Here is a 21,564-nt window from a genome sequence, read left to right as displayed (position 1 = left end):
ATAGGGAGGTTGATAACATAGTTGGGATTCTAGAATTTCCTTGAAATAATAAAAATCTTGCAAATATTTCTTGAACTTGTGGATATTCTCATGATGCTCGTAATACCTGATTTTGTATCGACCTGCTTCCATGTCAGTACTTAAATGTTTTAAGTAGCCCAGTGGTTGAAATCTGATGATTAATGATAACCAGTCTAAAAGGCACTAGCACTGTACAACAAATTTTAGGATAGCATAGTAGTAGTGTAGGGATAGCACGGTAGTAGTGCAAGATTAGTGTAGGATAAGTTATTGCCAATGCGGTGGTTAGTTGCACTAGAATATGAATAGCCACCAGCATGGTGGTCTGCTTCTATTATTACAAGATGAATGGATTCGTTATGGGAAACTAGCACGGTGGTTGTTGGGATATACTAAAAGAAAGCATGGGATGAAATCTGATGGTTAACAAAACGATAAATAGTCTAAAGGGCACTGTTTTAGTATAGCACTATGCAACAAATTTTAGGATAGCATGGCAGTAGTGTAGGGATAGCACGGTAGTAGTGCAAGATAAGTTATTGCCAGCGTGATGGTTGGTTTGCACTAGGATATGAATAGCCACCAGCGCAATGGTTTGCTTCTATTATTACAAGATGAATGGATTTGTAGGATGTGTGGATTCGTTATGGGAAACCAGCACGGTGGTTGTTGGGATATACTAAAAATAAGCATGGATTTTACCGTTTGGAATTTATAAAAACAATTTAATAAAACCAAAAACGTCATCACTGTAGCAATGACTTCTGCACTTAGGCTGTCTCTCCTTTTCTTGCATTTTGTTGAAGCCCACAAACTTCTCGGATCGGGATGATCATGCATTGCTTCTTCTCTACATTCAACCGTTGGAGCCACGTTGGTCCTTCTGATTGACATCTTTGACATTGTGCACCCAAGCGATTTCTCCTTTGTTTCAAGGGACACCAACATAGCTAATGTCGCTCTCTTTGCCAGCTAGCTGATCTAAGCTGTGCACCCCTTTCACTTTCTGTAGACCATTTCTCAGGTTGGAGAGCATCGCCTCTTGGGCATGCATCTCTCGAGGTATTGGTAGGGTTGTTACTCTATGAACTTTAGGGTGTAGGCTAAAGCTTATGAAGACTTGAGACTGGTAATCACCTAAATGGCTTGATATTGCTACCTCAAATGCTCCCACCAAGCACGACACCACAACTCATGTTCTTCTCTTCGATGGCAATGATCGAATGCATGCATCTCTAATCGCTTCTTGCTGCTGCTCTGCAAAGAGTCTTCTTTGTTCTCATTGTTTCTCAATTCACAGATGTTGCAAAATTGTCTTCCGTTGCCGATTCAATATCGTGCCAGCACTTTCCTCGACTTGCACTCTGTTCATTGGGCCTTGACCTAGCTTTTCGGCTTTTCTATCTTGCAGCCTCTGTCTGCTTCTCTTGCAAGCCATGGCAAGCTACATGCTGCCATTGATGCCATGGCCACAATCAATCCAGAATACACCTAGAGAAGCTAGCTGGTGAGGCAAGCAAAGAATGGAAGGCAACTTACTTGAAAGAAGACAATGGCAAACTAAAGTCTGCACAAGGTCACATCGAGGTGCGTGCGGGTTGTAGGGCGTTTACAGGGCAGGGGTAGGTTGCAATTACTTTAATATTTTAATATTTCATGGGCAGGAGGTGTGTCCTTAGGTTGAGGAGAAGCTCATGTAGTTTACTTCAGAATGATCACTTGGTTGCATGTATGTATAGAATAAAATTTTAATGTTTTTGAATAAATTGCTATATCATATAGTCTTCAGGATGCATGCTTCACATGACACATAGCACTTATAATGCTTTAATGGTCTTGTTCCAAATCCTTATTCCATAATTTTTTGCTCTCATGTTCAAGTTTAGAATGTGTACTACAACTTGAAGACAAAGTTTATCGAATTCCGTTGAGCAATGCATAAGTTATGGGTCATGCAAAATACTCATATACAGAAAAGTCCCTGAACCTCAGCAAAAATGGCTACACCCAAGCAAACAATGACCCTAGTAGCCCATCAAAGAAGAGGTCTAGTATTACCTAGGCAATTTAGTCATAACTAAAAGCGAAGTAACTTGGTTCATTTCATGGACACAACTTTTGTATGTACCCACTAGAATGACACGTGCTACTACAATGAGCTCATTCTACACAAACTATTCAATGTCCAACAAATAAAAAGCATCAATGTAATATCCAATGCAAATCACACCTTTCTTCCATCTGGTAATACTAATTATACAATCAAAGGATAATTTATTTTTATTAAATTTTCGTCCATAGAGACGAGAAGGATGCATCTAATACAAAGCTTTTATGTAGGGTCAATCAACGACAAATTATTAAACAAAAGCCAATCATAAAAACATGTCAATATCAAGTGAGTTATGCTTGCACACATGACTATTGGTATGTGTCTTCACATTAGATTACACTATACATGCTAAGCTAAAATCTTCTATTTTGATAAATTTAAAAACAAATCTTGCTTGTCTTAACAAGACTCGGAGGGTCACAACACCACTTTTGTATTAGATCCCAATGGATTATCCTAGGGAAGGTAATTAAATCTTAGTTATAAAAGAGTTATAGGCTAAGGGTTAGGATGATGAGGTATTCCCATAGGATGTGATCCCAATAGGCATGAGAGGTTGTACCCTCTCTCAACATTCATGGTATGTGGTGTGAGTATTTGCAGGTATATGGGGTTATGTAGTGCATAAGCATGTAGAGAAGAGTCTACTACAAATGGGGCAAAAGTACACTCACATGGGCCCTGCTTCCGCCCCATTCGGAGTGCCAATCCTTATCAAATTTTGCATAATTGTCCACACATGAGCATCTTGAATTTATGGTTATGACACAAATGGACAAACAAAGAAATTGAAGGTTAAAAAACACTACTTGTACACATCACAAATGAGACTCACAAACATTGCTAGAAGAGAACCCAAGAAATACACCTATGGATGAAACACATTTCAAGACTTCTCATAAATTCATGGATGAAAGTAAATAAGAAAAAGGAAGATGGGAATTAGAACACGATGAGAAAGAAATAATTGTGGATAGTGAGTAATAGTACCTATAAAACTTTCAACCTCAACAAGTGTCAAGATCATATAAGAGAAAAAAATACTAAAGCATGTGAAAACAATGCAGGCTTCACAACGTACATGTATGATTTGCTAAATCACAAGCATAGATACTGACGTCAGTCCCACAATGACGAGGAATGAGGCACAAAAATAATAGATGATCAATTAGATGGGATTTTAGGTTTCTACCTTCACACCCTACACTTCAAATTCATGTAGATGAGATGTAGATATACTAGAGCTATTAAAGATACATCGCAAAATAGCAAATACAACTTCAATAAATCATTAAAATATGAGGAAATGAAGGAGTCACCAATAAGTATACTAGTGCTATTGAAGATAGACTGCAAAATAGCAAATATCATTTTGAAAGACTTCAATAAATTATTAAAATATGAGGAAATGAAGGAATTGCCAATAACAATAGAATGTATGATGGCAATAGTGGGTTTGCCCTTTCAAAAAAGAGCTTCCAAGGAGGAATTTGACTTTTTTGAATGCAGGACAAGATTCCAAACTCTGAATCAAGTATACTCTACAACTAGGAAAAAAATTCAACATTATTTCTTGCACGCACAAAAGAGCTCAAATGATTTCACTTTGCTATTTCTCATATGACACATTGGAGATAACAATGAATATAGCATGCATTGATCATTCATTCGTTGAATATAGAAGGCACGAAAGAGCTCAAATGATTTCACTTTATTATTTCTTATATGACACATTGGAGATAATAATTAATATAGCATGCATCATTCATGCCACATTTATTGCATCCATTGCATTGCTAATGACAAAAGATACAATGGAGAAATGAAAGATCTCAAAAAATGCCTTGCATAACATTGAAGTAATCCATCGCAAAAAATGAAACATGATGCACGTACTTCAAAGTCTAAGTTCTAGCAACACCCAACCAAAAAAGCAAAAAAAATATGTTAGAGACAAAACTCACTATAGAACTCAACACGATGACATTGTTTAATGGTCACAACAAGCTTGAGGGGAATCTGTTCTCAAATAGAAAATATTATCATCCCAAAAATAAGGATATAATCTAGCACAAAGACAATGATCTCCAATTTTTATACGTGTCTTTAGTATGCAACAAATAGAGGCTACCAATTTTGAAAACAACTATATAAGATGTGTGTATCCATAAGACCAAGAATTTGATATTGAATTAAAAGATGTGTTATCCATAAGATCAAGAATTTGAATATCAAAATAAACCATTATCAAAATGCTCCTCTTATTAGTTTTTCTATCTTATTATTGAGTAATTACCCAAAGGCATACGTTATAAATGCAAAGTCCTATGTGAAATAATGCAAAGTGCTAGGTGCCCAAGGAAGGGAACACTTCCTTGGTTTTCAATTTTTTGGAAATGAAGCCTTCCAACTCACCCACCACAAAAACAAAGTGCTAAGTGATAAATGCAAAGTGCCAACCAATTATCTAATATAGCAATATCTACTCGCATTTCTAATGTGTAAAGTCAATCGTAGTTTCTTCCAATTGCAATCTTTGTAAAACAAATTCACATGTTTTTTAAAGCTTCAATGAATATGTGGATGTGCAAGTTTTTAATAGAACTAACACGGCTTTGTTCCTCCTGTAACAAAAGGGCAACCACAACATAAATAAAGTAGGTACTTCTAGTATAATGGCATTCGACAACACTAGTAATAAAACATTAAATATAAAAATTTAGCACGATGCTATCTTCTTAATGGTTATAGTAGTTTATAATTGTTCAATTTCTTGGGAAAAAAATGAAAAATGAATAGAGCAAGAGTCCAAATACTTCAAGAAAACATTCTTCATAAATTAGAAAAACACAACATATGATTTGTAAATGCGAGGATCTAGTTTGCGTTTTATAAAGGGTTCCAACTTCCACTACGAGTCGAGTACATTGTTTTCAATTGAAGCTAGTAAAGGGATACTTTGGCTATATGTGAGACCCATTACAAAAGCGAGTAATGAGGACGGCAAAGGGATGAAATTCCAAGGCCATTGGTGACGTCGACCACAGCCTGCAAGAAGTTTCGTCATTATCAAACTTCCTGCACCTCTTTATAGTTACTGTTCTTATCCATGTCTTCCAGGTTACACTCATTTTCTTTGCTTTTCTTCTTCCTGAATCCTAGCCATCAATCTGCGACCTTACGGCCTGTGAACCTCTTGGCTCTCAAGTCTCCCGCAATACCGGCCTTTTGCCGGTTATCCTGTTCTACTAGTAGCAGAAGCTTTCCCTATAGAGGTCTTGATTCTATCGCCTTGCCTTCCATACTGTCTCATTTTCTCTTTCCAAGCGATCAAGGAGTCTTGCTAACGTGGTAGACAGCCAGAACAAGAGCTTGCTAGCTTTGGAGTGGTGTACTCTTCGACAGTACTGTATCAAAGTATCGAAACATTTCTCGGTTCACTTCTGATTTGCACGCCGTCCAGAACTACCCATCTGCTCACTCACTCTCCTCAGAGCTCCTCCGAGCTCCACTAGCCTTGCAGCTCCTTCATTTCAACCATGGCAGGAAATCCCGGTCCCCTCGGACTTGGTAGCTTCGCCCTCACCACTTTCGTGCTCTCCTGTTACAACGCTGGGATCTTCGGCGTCCAAACCAGCGACCCAGTGAATGTGATCACAGGCCTGGCTTTGTTCTACGGCGGCCTAGCGCAGATCCTGGCCGGCATGTGGGAATTTGCAGTGGGCAACACGTTCGGAGCCACGGCCTTCACCTCCTACGGAGCCTTCTGGCTCTCGTTTGCAACCATTCTCATTCCGAGCTTCGGAATTATTGAAGGCTACAGCAACTTGCCGGATCCAGTGCTACTGAGGGCATTATCGATCTATTTACTAGCCTGGACGATCTTCACCTTCGTGATGCTAGTGGCGTCATTGAGAACAACTCTGGGGCTGGCGTTGCTGTTCTTGACGCTAACGGTGACATTTGCGCTACTGACGGCGGCAGAATTCGGGAGCAGGAACGGGGGGTTGGGGTCGTATGGGGGGGTGCACAGCGCGGCAGGGTACATGGGGATTGTCACGGCAGCCATAGCTTGGTACAATGCTCTGGCGGGGCTGCTCGATAGCCAGCTGAATCCTATCTTTAGGCTGCCTGTGGGCAGAATCAGGACTTTCTATAAAGTTCCTCCTCAAGCTAGTAAATGAAGTACCATCTAAGGAGAGCTTCCCTCATGCATTTGTTTACAATAGCTGCATTTTAAGGTTTCATTCCGTTGCCATACTATATTATAGTATAGCATTGGACCACGGCATCGAGTCTGTTCTCAAAAGATGTTGACAAGATGGAAATTCCTATTATTGGCCTGCCCTTACAGTGTAGCCTTAGAAATGGTTCTATCTTGGCAAAGCTAAAAATAGGGGAGTTTTTTAATTTCAGATTTTTCTCATTGGCCTTTGTTAAAGTTGCTTCAGCCCAATAAATGGGGCAATTATGCACAACCAACGATTTTGGTTCTCTCTCTCTCTCTCCCTCTCTCTCTCTCTCTCTCTCTCTCTCTCTCTCTCTAAGCTTCCCTCACTCCACCACTCATCCCTAGCCTACCCACCCTTCGCCTCCCCATGCTCTCTCTTAGCCTCCCTCACTCCACCACTAGTCTCTCTCTTAGCTTCCTCATTTCACGACTCGTCCCTAGCCCTCCCCCTTCGCCTCCCCATTTATTTTAGACATGCCTATTGAATGACATGTGTTATTCATCTTTTTTCACTTGTTTGGTTGTGCGGAAAAGAAGAATAAAGGGCTTCATTGCTGCAAATAACTTAGCATTGCACTACATTGCACCCCATTTGGTCTAGAAAGAAGCACGTCAGATAGCCACTCTCCATTGCACTCCATTTCGTCGAGAAAGAAGCACATCAGATAGCCACATAGAAACATCCAATCCCTCACATTTAAGGTAGCCACGTAAGAACGAAGCACTCCACAAGGTCTCTAGGCTTTGAATCCTTTTACTCTCATGTATAATGATTTTCTTTCCATTCTTTTTCTATGAATAATACAAAAGAAACTTTCCATTCTTTTTTTATGATTTTCTTTGCATTCTTTTCCTATGAATAATACATAAGAAACTTTCTATTCTTTTTCTATGATTTTCTTTCCATTCTTTTTCTATGAATAATACATAAGAAACATGTTTCGTTAAACTTCAAGTCTCATCCTTAACACTTGAGATTTTCCTTATAGTAACTTACCCTATCATTTTGACTTATCTACCTTTCTACAACTTCTATTTTTCAAGACTGAAGAGCTAAGAATCAAGTCTCTGTTATGCAAGCCAAGTTGTGAGTTAATACTTACACGTTTGTCATTGTGTTTCTACCCTTCATTATTTTGAAGTTTTTTGTTATTACTTTAAAGTACTTGTCACTTTAAAGTGGCTTTTTATTAGATTGCACTATCTTTAAGAGATCCTTTATGCACTACAAAAAGAACTTTCAGACGCTTACATGCTTAGATTACATATTATTGATTTTGATGTTGATTTGTACCATCTGTCACATTAGCTCGTACTATCTTCAAATGTCCTTTCTAACAATTTAGACACATGCAGAGTTGATTGACTCATGCCAATTTCTCACGGTTCACCTGCAATAACAATACTATTCACCTGTAATAACAATACTAATAGTTGCTTGTAAACATGTAAAAGGTCTTGTAACCCATGATAAAATCAGCAAAACCAATAAAGCTGTTGAAGTCTCGCTCATATAGAGACAACCACTAGAATTTAACTTGTCTTTTATCATTCATATGTTGTACAATTGAATCTATACATTGGCAGCTCCATTGTAGTATATGTAGAGTCCAATGTCTTCAGATGCAGGGGAGGCTAGGGGTAGCCTAAAATGTCTTAGAAGTGATCTTTTGTGCATGGTTAATCGCAATGAAGGTGTCATAAGTGTGAAGAGAGGGAGTGATGATCGTGCTTTGAATGAGGCAGAAAAAGATGAGGTCAAGACCCTCGAGAAAGAAGAGGATAATAGCCAAGACACACCCTTATACGCTGAGGTCCTGGGAAAAAAGCTACAAGGTGGTTTTCCCCACTGGTAGATGAGAATGCAAAAAAGGTATTCAATCCATAGGTGTCCCATTGAGCCAAGGAGGTGGTGTGCAAAGATTGGTTTGACTCTTATTGTAAACATAATGCCTCTTGCAAGTTACAAGGGGAAGACATCAAATGTGAGCCAGTTCACCTATCTAAAGGGGAGCATATTACTTCTTTAGAAGTCATGTTCCTTCTTTGGATGAGCTCAAGCAGTTCCTGGTATACGAGTGCGACCTCCCTACTAATGGTTATGTGGCTAGATTTTTTGGAAGATGATTTTTCCTAGTTTGCTCTATCTCGAAGGCTTTATGTAATGACTTGCCTAGAAGGTCTTTTAGGCTTTCAAGTGCTTTCGTTTTGGTAGTGCACTGGAGCTTGTGATCCATCATGGACGAGTTTCTACTCCATGACTACCTAATGTGGGTCGACTTCCCCAACCTCCCCCTTGGCTTGGAGAATTTGTGGAAAGGCTAGCTATGACTCTCGGGAGGAGTTTCTTATTCTCGCATCCATGTGAATGCCACTAGGTCTAAGCAAGTGTTGTTATTATGGGATTAGTTGCAAGATATTCCAAACTTCATCGAAATCAAATTTCCTAATGGCCAGATTCGGTCCATTTCGTGATGAGCACTTGTTTTCATATGCAAGGAATTGGGCCATTTTGCAAAGATTTACCTAGCAAGGGCCACAAATTTTGTTCTAGATATTGGTGAAAAGATCTCTAATACAGGTGAGCAATCAAAGGAGGTGTGTAATGATGAATCTCTTGGTGCATGTAACATGCGAGAGGAACACCCAACTCAAAATCAATCTATGTGATAAGAATTGAAGTAGACCCTTTAGAATTTGTAAAATCATTGCATGTGGAAAATGGAAAACTATGGGAAAAAAGGGCAAGGTCTCTATGGTGTTGCATGATGGGAAAATGACCTCATAGCATGAAAAAGTACCTCACTCTCAAATTGTCCCCCCAAGCTTTCGAAGACTCAGGCGGCTCGGTCAGTGCATAAGGTGGAGGAAACTGACTCTCAGAACTCTGTGTAGGCACAATGATGAGTCATGGGAGGAGGAGATGTTTGATGCCAACGATAGGAAGAGAGCATTTGAGAAGAAGTTGCATGAAAAGACATTGTTGGAAGAGGGAATCCCCAACTCTAGTCTTGCATCAATCGTAACACCTTGAAGTGGATTAAGGAAGTGGTCATAGATGCAAGAACTAGAAAAGAGAATATTTTTAATTTTATCAAAGATGCATGCCCCTACACAATGAGTCCTAATCAAAGCCAAGTGGCAATTCAAATATGCACGTCCTTACACAATGAGCCCTAATCAAAGCCAAGTGGCAATTCAAAGGTCACAAGGTTGTCAATTTTTTTGTAGAACTTGAGATGGTGTTGCAATAAACAAAGCAAAGAGGATGCCTAGCAATGGTGATTTTATTTAGGAGTTGAAGTGTGATTGGGAGGATAGCTTGTGGTTTGTATGCAAGCAGCTAGATTATGGAGTTTTTTAAAATTGTCATTGTCCATGTCATGGGGAAGGTGGTGCAATGGGGTGAAATCATGGATAGGTGGTACCACTTTTCTCCTTTTTTGAAGGCTTTCACATGGTAGCTTTTGGGATGTAAAAGACCGTATTTTCCAACATGGGGGGAAGAGTTTTAAAATTTCAAAAAACGATATGATGAGAAGTGTAAGGCATCTAAGACATGACACTTTACTCTATTCTCCACCTTACTGTACTCTCCACTTCACAGCTACTCTAACTTCAAGCTTCTTTCTCTCACAGTTCGATTGTGGTTCTTGTTCTTCCTCGCGTGCATCTCTCTCTCTCTCTCTCTCTCTCTCTCAACAAGTATCTGTAGTTGTTCCAAGACTCTCTCTCTCTCTCTCATGAGATCCTAAACAAGTAGTTGTATAGCATGAAAACTCCTCTGAGAAAGTGTGCCAGCAAGTATGTGTGCCTTGATGATGCTCGAATAGAAGTGTCTTCATCAAAATCCCTTTTACAAGGTAAGGTGTTTCTATCCTTCATTGTTCTTACGTGATTCTAATAGAGGCACGCAGTCCTCATTCAGCCCTGACTCTTTGTTTTATTGTATGGTTTTATGTCCAAAAACTGCTAAACAATTTGACTATCATCATCTCACTCAGTTTTGCTATACAACCAACAAATTGAATGCAACGTACAGACTAAGCTTGTCAGGCAAGCCCCTTGTTACATATAAGTGACATTGATCTCCCAAAAAGTCACCAATTGATGGTATTCTCTAGGAGTCACATAAAGGACAACAAAATTTTCTTAGCATGATTTGCCCTAAGTTTTTGGATGAGTAACGACTATTTTATCAAAGAGTTTACTAGGGGATTCCTCCCAACAATGAGCTCATCACCAAGTTCACTAGGTGCTTTGCATTTGGAAAATGCAAAGTAGCCAAAGATGACCTGGAAGGGCACCAAATTGCCTTGGTAGTTTTTTGTGAAAATGTCTTAGAGATGGTTATGGCTCAACTGAGTGGCCTTAATAGGAAGCTAGACATTTGAAAGAAGGCCAATGGACCAATAAAATCTTACTCAAGTGTAGGAGGTCGATGCCCACACAAGAGAATCTAGAATGCAAGCCTTTGCATGTGAAAGAGAAGAAGCTTAGACTACCTTTAGTAAAACACTTAGAGCTCTCATGGAGGCAATGCTTGTGAGTGTGAAACTCAGCTTTGCTAGAAAGGAAGAAGCTGGAGGAAGCCTCAAGGATAGCAAAAGCTAAGTACGAAGAAAAGAGAGATACTTTTCTTTGGCTAGAAGGTGCTTCTAGTACAACTAAATTGTTCTTGTCAAAGCTATGAACTTTGAAAAATAGATGGCTACAATACATACATCACCATAGCCCAACCTGATAGCCACCAGAAAGCTAGAGGAACAAATTCCATTGTGTGACAAGGGCTTGGGGTTTTGTGGGGTTGACGTAGACAACCACTCACCAGTGAAGGGAAGTCTTGAGTCACTATAAATAACCAAACTCAAAATTATTTTCTCTATTTTACTTTAAATCTCTTGAAAGAAGCACTTTTAAGTCCTTACATAAATTGGAACTCCTTCCAGCAAAATGTAGGGGATTTATACACTTGAAAATGCTTTCCAACACACAAAAGTGCTTTCAAGTGTTCGAAAGCACACTCAGAAAGTAGTAAACACATAAAAGTGCTTTCAATCATCTAAAGGTGTTGTTTCTTTATTGTTCATAGCACTTTAATGTGCTAGCAATCACATTTTAGAGCTTCAAAGTACTTCAAAGTGCTTTTGGCCACTTGAATGTGCTTTTATCATCTAAAAGTGCCTTTTCAATGTGCTGGAAAGCACATTAACATGTTTCAAAGTACTTGAAATTGATTTCATGCACCTCAAATTGCTTGGTAGGGACTCCAATCACCTGAAAGTGCTTTCAATCATCTAAAAGTGTTTTTTATTTATTGTTCATAGCACTTAAAATCACTTCAATGTGCTAGCAATCATGTTATACAGCCTAAAAGCTCTTCAAAGTGCTTTTGGCCCAATTCTAGGCACTTGAATGTGCTTTAGTCATCTGAAAACTTGTGCATTTTCAATGTTTTGGAAAGCACCTTCATGCCTCGTGGGGTGCACCACTAGGAAATTCTAGGTATCACATGTGTTCAAGGGGTATTAAAAAAACCCGTCAATTTTTTTAATACCCCTCTTTACTTATAGACTAATGGTTTTTTTTCCCAATAAAACCACCCCTCTTTACTTATAAACTAACGTTTTTTTTTCTACAATTGAATTTAAAACCCCCTCCTATTATTGTAAACCTGCTAAAATTTTTCCAAAAGTGAAATTAAAATACCCCTCCTCTTGAATGCACATGGTACACTAAAATTTTTAGAAGTGAACCCCCCAAGATTCACGTGTTTCAAAGTACTTCAAAGTGCTTTCATGGACCTCAAATTGCTTGAGAGGGATACCAACCACCTAAAAGTGCATTCAATTTTGAAAGTATTTTTTCTTTATTGGTCATAGCACTTGAAAGCAATTAAATGTGCTAGCATGCACGCTTTAGAGATTAAAAGCGCTTCAAAGTGCTTTGGCCCAATTCTAGGCACTTGAATGTGTTTTTTAAATGTGCTTCAAAGTACTTAAAGTACTTCAAACAGACTTGAAAGTGTTCTTTAAAGTACTCAAAATCACTTCAAAGTACTTGAAAGTGCTTCAGAGTACTTCAATGTGTTGAACCACGGCACCCAAAAAAAGTCAAGGTGCCACAAACTACAATAGAAGTCATAAAGATTGATAGGGTGCTGTCTGCATTCATGACACCTCCAAAGTTTCAAGAAGATTACTAGAAGGGAAAGCCACCCCTTATCCTTGAACTTAACAATGTATTAATGAACACATTTGACCTAGAAGGTCCAAGTGTCCCCATGATTTTGGATTAGATGCTTTAGAGTGTATCAGTGACAGTTCGGTAAAGCACTAGTTACAACAGTTCTTGGCTGTAGCAAGTACAGATGCAAATGTTTTTATTTGGAGCACTGTAAAGCTTGCCAATGTAGAACATAAGCTAGAAAAATGCTTTGCAAGAACAAAAGGTTTGTGGGCTAGGTGGATGGCACAAGAAAGTTTATGGCTACTAATTCCAAATTTCCATTAGGGAAACCCATATTTTTAAGGATCTCAGACATTTTTGGAAGTTGGACCCACAATTCAATAGCGCCAACACCTTGTTGGTGGATGACTCTTTGTACAAGTGCAGAAAGAATCCCCCTAGCACGTATGTGATATTCCCAAGGATGGAGGACCAGTCTCCCACAGAGTAATGGATAAGTGACCTCAAGCCATGGTTGTATAAGTGGCTGCTATCAGTTGATCGGGTGTAATTGGTATCAGTGAGCCCAATTAGTGCACCCACATAGGCTAAAATTTTATTTGTACAAGAGCGTCTTCTCCATGGAAAGGCTAAAAATTTATTTGTACAGGAGTCTCTTCTCCATGGAATGGTTGAACATGGAAAATAATATGGAAAGGCTAGGCAAAAGGAAAAATAGGAGGTGAGGGAAATTTATGTACCAGTCCTTATACATTTTGCCTTTACAATGTAAACATGGGGAAATTTATATACCCCTCATAATACATTTTTGTATATGTTGCCTTGACAATGTAAACACGAGAAAATTTTATGTAATCCTCCTTATATATTTTTGGATATATTGCCTTGACAATGCAAATATGGGGAAGTATATGCACCCCTCTTTATAATGTAAATTGCAAATTTTGGTTGGTATAAATGCAAGAAGTTACTGACATTAATGTCCTTTAATGTGTAAACTACTTGATCATCATGTTCTCTCATGCATAGTTTGATGTTCTCAAATGAGTACAATTAAGTACCCAAAATAATTTTTTAGTACTCCATCCACTGCCTTATGCATTGTACTATAAACTATTGGGAAAGTACTTTAAGTATATTCATGTAAGTACTTTATAAGATTAATAGTACTTTAGCTTGTATAGTATTGTAATGTTCAATTAAGTACTTTAAAGTAAGTGGAAATTTCCTAAAGAGTACTAAAAGTATTTTACATGATGATAAAATATTTTGCAAGTTTAAAGTAAATGGAAAATTCCTAAAGAGTACTAAAAGTATTTTACATGATGATAAAATATTTTGCAAGTACTTTATAGTCATTGCAAAGTGGTTTAGAGTACATTATAAGCTTCATATTTATGTGCCTTATGTGCTTTGTAAAGTGCTTTAGAGAGAGTTTACTTTAAAGAACCTAATAAGCTTTGTAAAGTGGATTAGAAAGTGGTTTAAAGTAAATTGTCTCTATCAAGTGGTTTAGAAAGTGGTTCTAAGACTTTACAAGTTTAGAAGTACTTTTTTCAGAGAAGACTAGCTACATTCAAATAGCATTTATAAATGTGCAACTACTTAACCCACATGTACCCACAAAAAGTTATTCATTCAAGCATCATATACCCAAAGCCATTCATTCATTTATTCTATCCAATGTCAAAGACACATCATGTTGTTACTGCTGTTAACTATGGAACTTAACTATAAAATTTAAGTTGCAACTGTAAAAATTTCCTACCCTAAACTAGTGAAAGGCATGCTATTATATGGATTTTCTTCAACCTCATGTGATAACCTCAAAGGATTTTCCTCTCCTAGTATGGGCTCCATATCAAATATGATGGCCCACACAACTAGGTGAGCATACATGAGAATGAGAGTTTTGTTGATAAGTAGCTCCCATACATCATGTGATAACCTCATGTGATAACCTCAAAGTATTTTCCTCTCCTAGTATGGGCTCCATACTCAATATACATTCTCTTTCACATAAAATATATTATTATATTATGTAATATGTATACGTTATATTACTATAATTCTCATATACATTCTCTTTCACATAAAATGTTAATTTTGTTTCTCATATATTGAATATCATATATTTATTTTTTTAAAACTATAATTTACATTCTCTTTCACATATAAAATCAAAATTAACATTTGAGTCATTATTTAAAAAATGATTGATTATTCTTCTTTCTTTTATTTTGGGAAAATTAAGTATGTAATGAACTATGTGGCTTCTATGCATTGTTTTCATAGTCTTTTGCTCTTGTAGGGAGTGCTGGCTATAGCAAGTAGCCTTCGCCTCTATTTTCTAGCATGGTATCAAAGCCTTTCAGAAGGCTTACAACTATTGGAAGAAGGTGAGAACATTTGTAAGGATGTATCAAGCTTGTAGAAATTGACTTCTATGCATGAAGAATAGGTACCCTTGCAAGAAGGAGGGAGATCAAGATTCAAACATGTGCACTTGTCCTACGTGCTTCACTTCCTTGTCATGGCTGCTAAACTGTCCCATTTGCGAGCAACAAGGTGAACAAATATGGAGAGGAAGAGGAGGAAGAGTGGAGATAAGGAGAGAGGACACAACTAGAGAGCACACCACAAATGACTAACCGTACACTAGTATTATTAGTTCAAAAGAATGAATATATATAAACCCCTTTAGGGTTAGGGTTAGGGTTCGGGTTTCCAACCCTTGTGCCTTTTAGCACTCTTTTGTGTTAATGCTATGCACATATCAACACATGATGTTGAGACGATTCCTTAAGACCCTCTCAAGACCTTCTCTTAATATCAACATCATGACGTAGGCCTTCCCTCAAGATGATGATTATGGGTAATGGAAGAAGGATTGAACACTATGTTCCATCACACCCCTTTAATGGCACTTTCCTTCCTCTACATCAAACCAAGAGCTTGTCGGTGGTAAAGATAATTACAACATTCTCTTTGTTGCCACGATGGTGCAATGTAATGTAACACTCTTTCTTTGATGAATCGCTCTCTAGCATCAATGTGCCTTGTCCTGGAATGATCTACTGGATTCTTGGCTAACGCTTGAGCTGATTGATTATCGTGTATATTGTTGTTGGATATGACTCATCAAAGGAATTTGTTTCTGACAATAGTCTTCTAAGCTATATAGCCTCACATGCACCTATTATGAGTGCCCTATATTCTTCTTCAGTTGAAGACAAAGGAACGATTGGCTGCTTGTCTGACCCATTATATAGCACCTTGACCGAGAAAAAATGCATTTTTTTGTGTGGATCTCCTTGAAACAAAGGGAGAAAAGAGAAAAGGAGAAAAGGGAAAGGAAGAAAATAGAAAAGGGAAAAAGGGAAAAGGGAAAGGGAGAAAAGAGAAAAAGTAAAGGGAGAAAAGAGAAGAAAGAGAAAACAGAAGGGAGAAAGGGAAGAAGGAAATGGAGAAAAGAGGAGAGAAAAGGTGAAAAAGGAAAAATAGAAGAAGAAGAAAAGAGAAGAGAGAAAGGGAGAAAACAAAAGAAAAGGAAAAGGGAAGGAAAGGGAAGGGGAAAGGGAAAGGGAAAGGAAAGGAAAGGGAAAGGGATGGAAATGGAAAGTGAAGGAAAGGGGAAGGGGAAAGGCAAGGAAAACTTGAGAAACCCAAAGAAAATCAACATACCTGCTGCTAATATGGTTTTATTCCAAGACGGCATATTACGGATAATATTGCCAATGCTTATGTTGGGATTGAGTATACCAAGTACACAAAGCAAGATGTGCTTATTCTGTAGGTGGATATTGCAAATGCATTTGACACCATTTAATGGGATTTTATAGCGTAGACTATGCAAGCTTTGGGATTTGGTTAGAAATTGCAGCACGTCATCTTGTGGCTTTATTAGGATAGCAAAGCTGCATGCGATGCTTCGATGTTCAGTCCAGCAAGGTTGCGCTCTCAATGCTATCTTATAAGCTATAGCCACGCATCTAATGCTTCTATATATTGATCACTGGGTGGCGACAGATATACTATATGGGTTGGAAATTCCTACAAGTCGCTCATTGGTCGCTCACGCTTATGCAAATGATTCATTCTTCATGCCAAAAAACACTCCAAGGGATCTTCTTCGCTTATGCAAGCTCTCTCTTTGTATGGACTAGCTGCTAGCCTTCACATTAATTTCCAAAAATCCTATATGCTACCAATGCACCCTAAGGATTAGCAAAGATTGCTCTGGCCAGGGGAAATTGTTCCACCAACTCAGTTGATTCGTCATCTTGGATATCCTCTAGGATGGAGCATTACTCGTCATCAACAGATTGATTGGGTTCTTGCTAAATTGAAGAAAATTTTGGAATAATGGAAGTTAGCTACTTGGTTGTTGCATGTCCGTCTTCGCATTGTTCAATCTATCTTGGTGGTTTATATTCAGTTTTATCTACCATTGACTTTTTCCACTAAGGGGACATGGAATGGAATGGAAGAGACTCTTTACAGGGTAACTCTTTGCGAGCTGAGAGCATCCATTGGTCACGGGTTTTTTCTCCTCCCTTGGCCTTGTAGGAGCCCCGATGCTATTATTTTCTTAATACAAAAGGGATTTCCAATGTCACTGATGTTATTAAGGATGATGGCACTCTTTTATCCTTCCCTTGGCCTGCTGCAAAATATGGTTTGGGCATGCACTATCGTCCGGTATGGCAAGTCATTACTCGAATGCTTCAACCATTTCAACCAATATCGCCTTTAGAACCTCAAGACATGCTTCAAGATTGGACTCTTCTTCCTTCATACTCGTCCATTCGTCCTTTAAAGTTGTCTCATATAATAGTCTCTTCTTTATATAAAGTTATGTTATCACCACCCTGGGTGTCGAACAGGGCCAATCAGATTTGGGCATCGCACCGTCCAGTCAAATGGTGGAGAAAGAGATTGAAACAGATTTGGCACTCCAAGGTTCCATTATGCCAATAGGTCTTTTTATGGGATGTTCTATAGGGGGTTGTTCCGCCTAGACAGCTTTTATCATGCAGACATATTGCTCCAGCTATCTGTTGTCGATGTTTAGCTCCAAGGGAATCAATATCTCATATCTTTTGGCATTGCCCCGAGACACAGAACTTCTTGGGCATCCTTCGTCACAGATTGAGAATGCAATTTTCTCAAGCTTCTTTTGGCAAGCTTTTATGGTTGTTTGGGATCTATCCTAAACAGCCAGATTTTGAGTTGTTCTTTACTTGGGTTCACTCCTAGGCACTCTAGACTCTCTCGAAAGCTAGAAACCACAAAGTCTTTGGTGATCCAGTTTTTTCTACTTTTGTTTTCTTCCATCGTTCTTTGCAACAATCGCTCTTCGATTGTTTACAAACTCACTGCATAGATCAAGATGTATATTTGTCCTACATGGACATTTTCGCTTGATGTAATATTTCGGCTTGCCAATTTTTCCCTGGATAGCTATCTTGTAATATAAAGCATTCAGAGTTTTCACTATAAAAAGTGTTTGTGTGTGTGTGTGTGTGTGTGTGTGTGTGTGTGTGTGTGTGTCACAGAGAGAGAGAGAGAGAGAGAGAGAGAGAGAGAGATTTTATTTTGGTCTACAAATTTTCAAAGACTAAAGTGGTTTTTTATTTTAGTCTACAAATTTTCAAAGACAAGTGATTTTTATTTCAGTCTACAAATTTTCAAAGAGCACAGTGGCCCATGAGACCAACAACTGAGAACAAACCAAAGAGCCCAAGGAGCCATGTCATCCCTGTAAAAATCCCAAATATTGCACCTAGCTCCCCAAAAGCATTCTTCATCCTGCATGCAAGACAGTGGTGCAACAGGAAACAATACGATCTGCTCGCTAGAAGGCGGTCGAGATCTTTTAGTCTGACGCAACATCTCTACCTAACATACTAACAAGTCCTAGGTCCTCAATTAGAAAAAAGGTGGGGATCCTTGTGTGAAAGAGACATCGAAGGGCTAACAATCTGCCATCAGAAAACCATCACAGCCAGCCAAGCAACTTCGAGCCCTTCAAGAATCTAGAATATATCCAATCTTACGAATTATTTTTTTGAAAGAGAGAGAGAGAGAGAGAGAGAGAGAGAGAGAAGGGAAGAAGGAAGTTAAGAAGAGGCATGAAACCGAGCTAAATAAAAATAATCCACATCAAAGATTTAACATGAACAAATGGTATTGATATTTAAACAGCCTACTGGTATTCTGTTTAGCGTATTTTTAACTTGTGACTGGAGTACAAGATAAACTCGGATTGCGTAGACAGTTTGTGCCTCATATACCTATCTAAATGAATCCATGAAAATGCCAAACTTCCTCTAAAAACAAATCAGAAAGCATCATTTTGACCTTGTGATTGAAAATGACTTGTGATTGTGACCTGCAAGGTTCAAAACCATAAACTCCATCCTTCATTGCAGCAACTAGCTACTTTGGCACCCCCAACAACATCATCAGTGCCCAATACTGGGTTTAGACCATAATAAAAGCATACATTCTCACAAATATACACATCCACACCACATACATGGGTGTAAACAGCTCGCGACTCAGCTCAAATAGAGCTTTTGTTTGGATGTCCAATAGATCCTGACGGGTCTTCAATTAAACATCTCTCTCTCTCTCTCTCTCTCTCTCTCTCTCTCTCTGCTCTTTCTGACATAGAATAATGTGTACAAGTCCATAAGATTATTGTCCAAACTTTATAGAGTGCAAGCCAATGCACTTTAAACTCAGGCGCTTAGATAGCAATACAAACTTTGTCTGTACCTTGTCAAATTTTCACACGAAGCACTTCAATAACATTTCAAGTAGTATAGATGAACTATACTAACACTTTAGATTTCAAGACTCGCTCATAAACAAGTTCTACACCTTGGTAGGTACATTATAATTAGATCACAACAGTAGTGTTCCTCGCAGCATCTGTGCCAGCTTTTGTTTCTTCTACTATGTTTAAAGCAGCCACGATTTGAGCAGCAGCTAGTCCCACAGTTGTTTCTGTCCTTTTCTCGTTCTCTGTGCTCACTCTCACCTTCTCCCAACTTCTACAAGACCCAGCTCCTATCCATACTTCTCCATTTTCTGCTTCAGAACCCTGAGGGCCCAACCTAACACGGACCTGGTGCTCCCGTCCTTGACCCCAATTCATCTCTCTCACGTGTAGAGTTCTCTCGCTATCACCAGCCAGCCTATACTTGAAATTACCATGACACCTGATCCCCATAGGACGAGAATGGTTGACAGCACCTTGGATGCCTCTGCAAGCAACAAAATTGCCCATATCTAACACATTGCTGCCTGACATTGATCGTAGGCTTTCACCATTACAGTCTGTAAATGCCTCCATATGAGTAAGCCCGTGTGCCTCTTCATCCACCAATGCATAAAGAGCCACCGCCTCAGCAAGAGCAGCCCCTTCCTCATCCAATCGCTGCTCTTGTTCCTTTTTCTCTTGCTTCTTTTGCTCAAGCTGTGAACGAATGGCTGCAGATGTAGCTAGAGCCTTCTCCAGCCGCCGCCTCTTCTTTTCCACCTGTCTCTTCCGATCCCTCTCTTCTTTTGCTTGCTTTGATTTGTCCTTGCTTGAACCTGGTATTCTTGAGAAAGATAGCGATCCAGAACCTTGAACTGGCACCGCATTTTCAACAAGTGCCATTGCTATCGAAAGGGTTCATAAAGATGACTCTCCTTGTGCGAAACAAAAATCCCTCCTAGTACCCTTTCTAAAGGTTCAAGGCTTCACTTGAACGTGGCTTTAAAGTTGATGCAGTAAGACAATGAGTCAATGTCGATGAGGTAAAATTTTGAAGCAACTGAGTGAGCCCGTGGTGCTGCACACCGTGGCAGTTTAAATTGCGATAAAACAACTCCCTGCATCTAAGGACTGTAGGAGGAAGTGGCCATGCGGTAAAGGAAATACTTTAATAGCGAAATCGATTCGTATGTAAGTTGTAAAAGACCATGGAAGCGTGATCTGCTACAAAGAAGTCGAATTGTCTCTTGCAACGGAACGAATTAACGAATTCCGGAACAAATCACGATTTGGAAGGGATCTGACTCAAGGGTTTGAAGCAATCTGCTGAAGAAGAAGTAAAGCCCAGGGATATAAACCCGATTATGGTATTAGAACAGAAAATGCAGAACGCTGAAGCACAAAAGTACCGGATCAAGGCAAGGATCATGAACCCTAGAAAGGGCAGTGAGCAGCAGCAGTCGAAATTCCACGAAATTGTTGAAGGAGATGCGAAATGGAAAGGGACGATTGAAAATTGTCGATGAAGCTGCGTTGTTAGATGGATGGACGATCAAAACACAGAAGAGAAAACTTGAAGAAAATGGTTATCAAGAAGAATTGGATAACACTTGAAGAAAATGATTATGAAGAAAATGGTTCACACATACCATCCAAGAGAAAACTTTAACATATATATGGTTATCAAGAATTGGATAAGGCTTTTTGACCACGTTTGAGAGTCTTTACACCCAGCCCCTCCCCGCCGGATTTCACCACACCACTCTTGCCCGAACACCCTCAACGTCAGGCAGGACGGCACGTCGTCCCACTTGGACATATGGAAAAAATGGGCTCGGGCTGTGTTTGCTAAAAGGTTTGTTCGATACATGGAGGCCACCCACATCGAGTGGGCGGCTCGAATTCACACCCCGTGCAGTGATCTAGCTGGGATTGAACCTATGCTAGCAAGCACAGAGAGATCCCTCTTTCGACTCACCCAATCAAATGCTGATATAATAAACAGGCAGCTTTTCCTTCCAGGTGTTGTGAACCCTTGCTTAGCTGTCCCCCAAGAATCTTTCTTTCTTCATGAGCAAGCGGGAGGTCTAGTCCCACCCTAAAATGTGTGGGTGTGTATGTACTGGTCATGAGCTCAAGGCACAGGCAATCACTGCTTGTATGATATGATGAGCAACTAGGGGCTAACTCCAAATCATCGTGGATCCTATAATCAGGTGCAGCTCTCAAATTGGTCATTGA

The 21,564-nt window shown here is 39.1% G+C and overlaps 1 protein-coding gene and 1 pseudogene across 1 annotated transcript; one reads left to right on the top strand and one right to left on the bottom strand.

The window, feature by feature from the left end:
- The first annotated feature begins 5,673 nt into the window (after positions 1 to 5,673).
- LOC147895166 (accumulation of dyads protein 2 pseudogene) lies at positions 5,674 to 6,318 on the top strand (annotated as a pseudogene).
- Positions 6,319 to 18,958: 12,640 nt separating this feature from the next.
- Positions 18,959 to 20,950, bottom strand: LOC147895165 (uncharacterized). The gene has a single exon (XM_087383267.1). It carries the CDS (start codon positions 20,224 to 20,226, stop codon positions 19,462 to 19,464), a length of 765 nt encoding a protein of 254 aa, XP_087239393.1. The 5' UTR covers positions 20,227 to 20,950; the 3' UTR covers positions 18,959 to 19,461.
- Positions 20,951 to 21,564: the final 614 nt, after the last annotated feature.

The sequence above is a fragment of the Dipteris shenzhenensis genome, chromosome 13, assembly GCF_047967505.1.
Source record: "Dipteris shenzhenensis isolate YYH24624 ecotype China chromosome 13, Dip_SZ_1.0, whole genome shotgun sequence".
Taxonomy (NCBI): Eukaryota; Viridiplantae; Streptophyta; class Polypodiopsida; order Gleicheniales; family Dipteridaceae; genus Dipteris; species Dipteris shenzhenensis.
The sequence above is the reverse complement of the archived record's forward strand: the minus strand, read 5'-3'. Positions and strand labels throughout refer to the sequence as shown.

What these genes read in the sequence shown, in the direction of transcription:
- LOC147895165 (XM_087383267.1), bottom strand. Translation starts at nt 20,226, where the DNA reads ATGGCACTTGTTGAAAATGCGGTGCCAGTTCAAGGTTCTGGATCGCTA.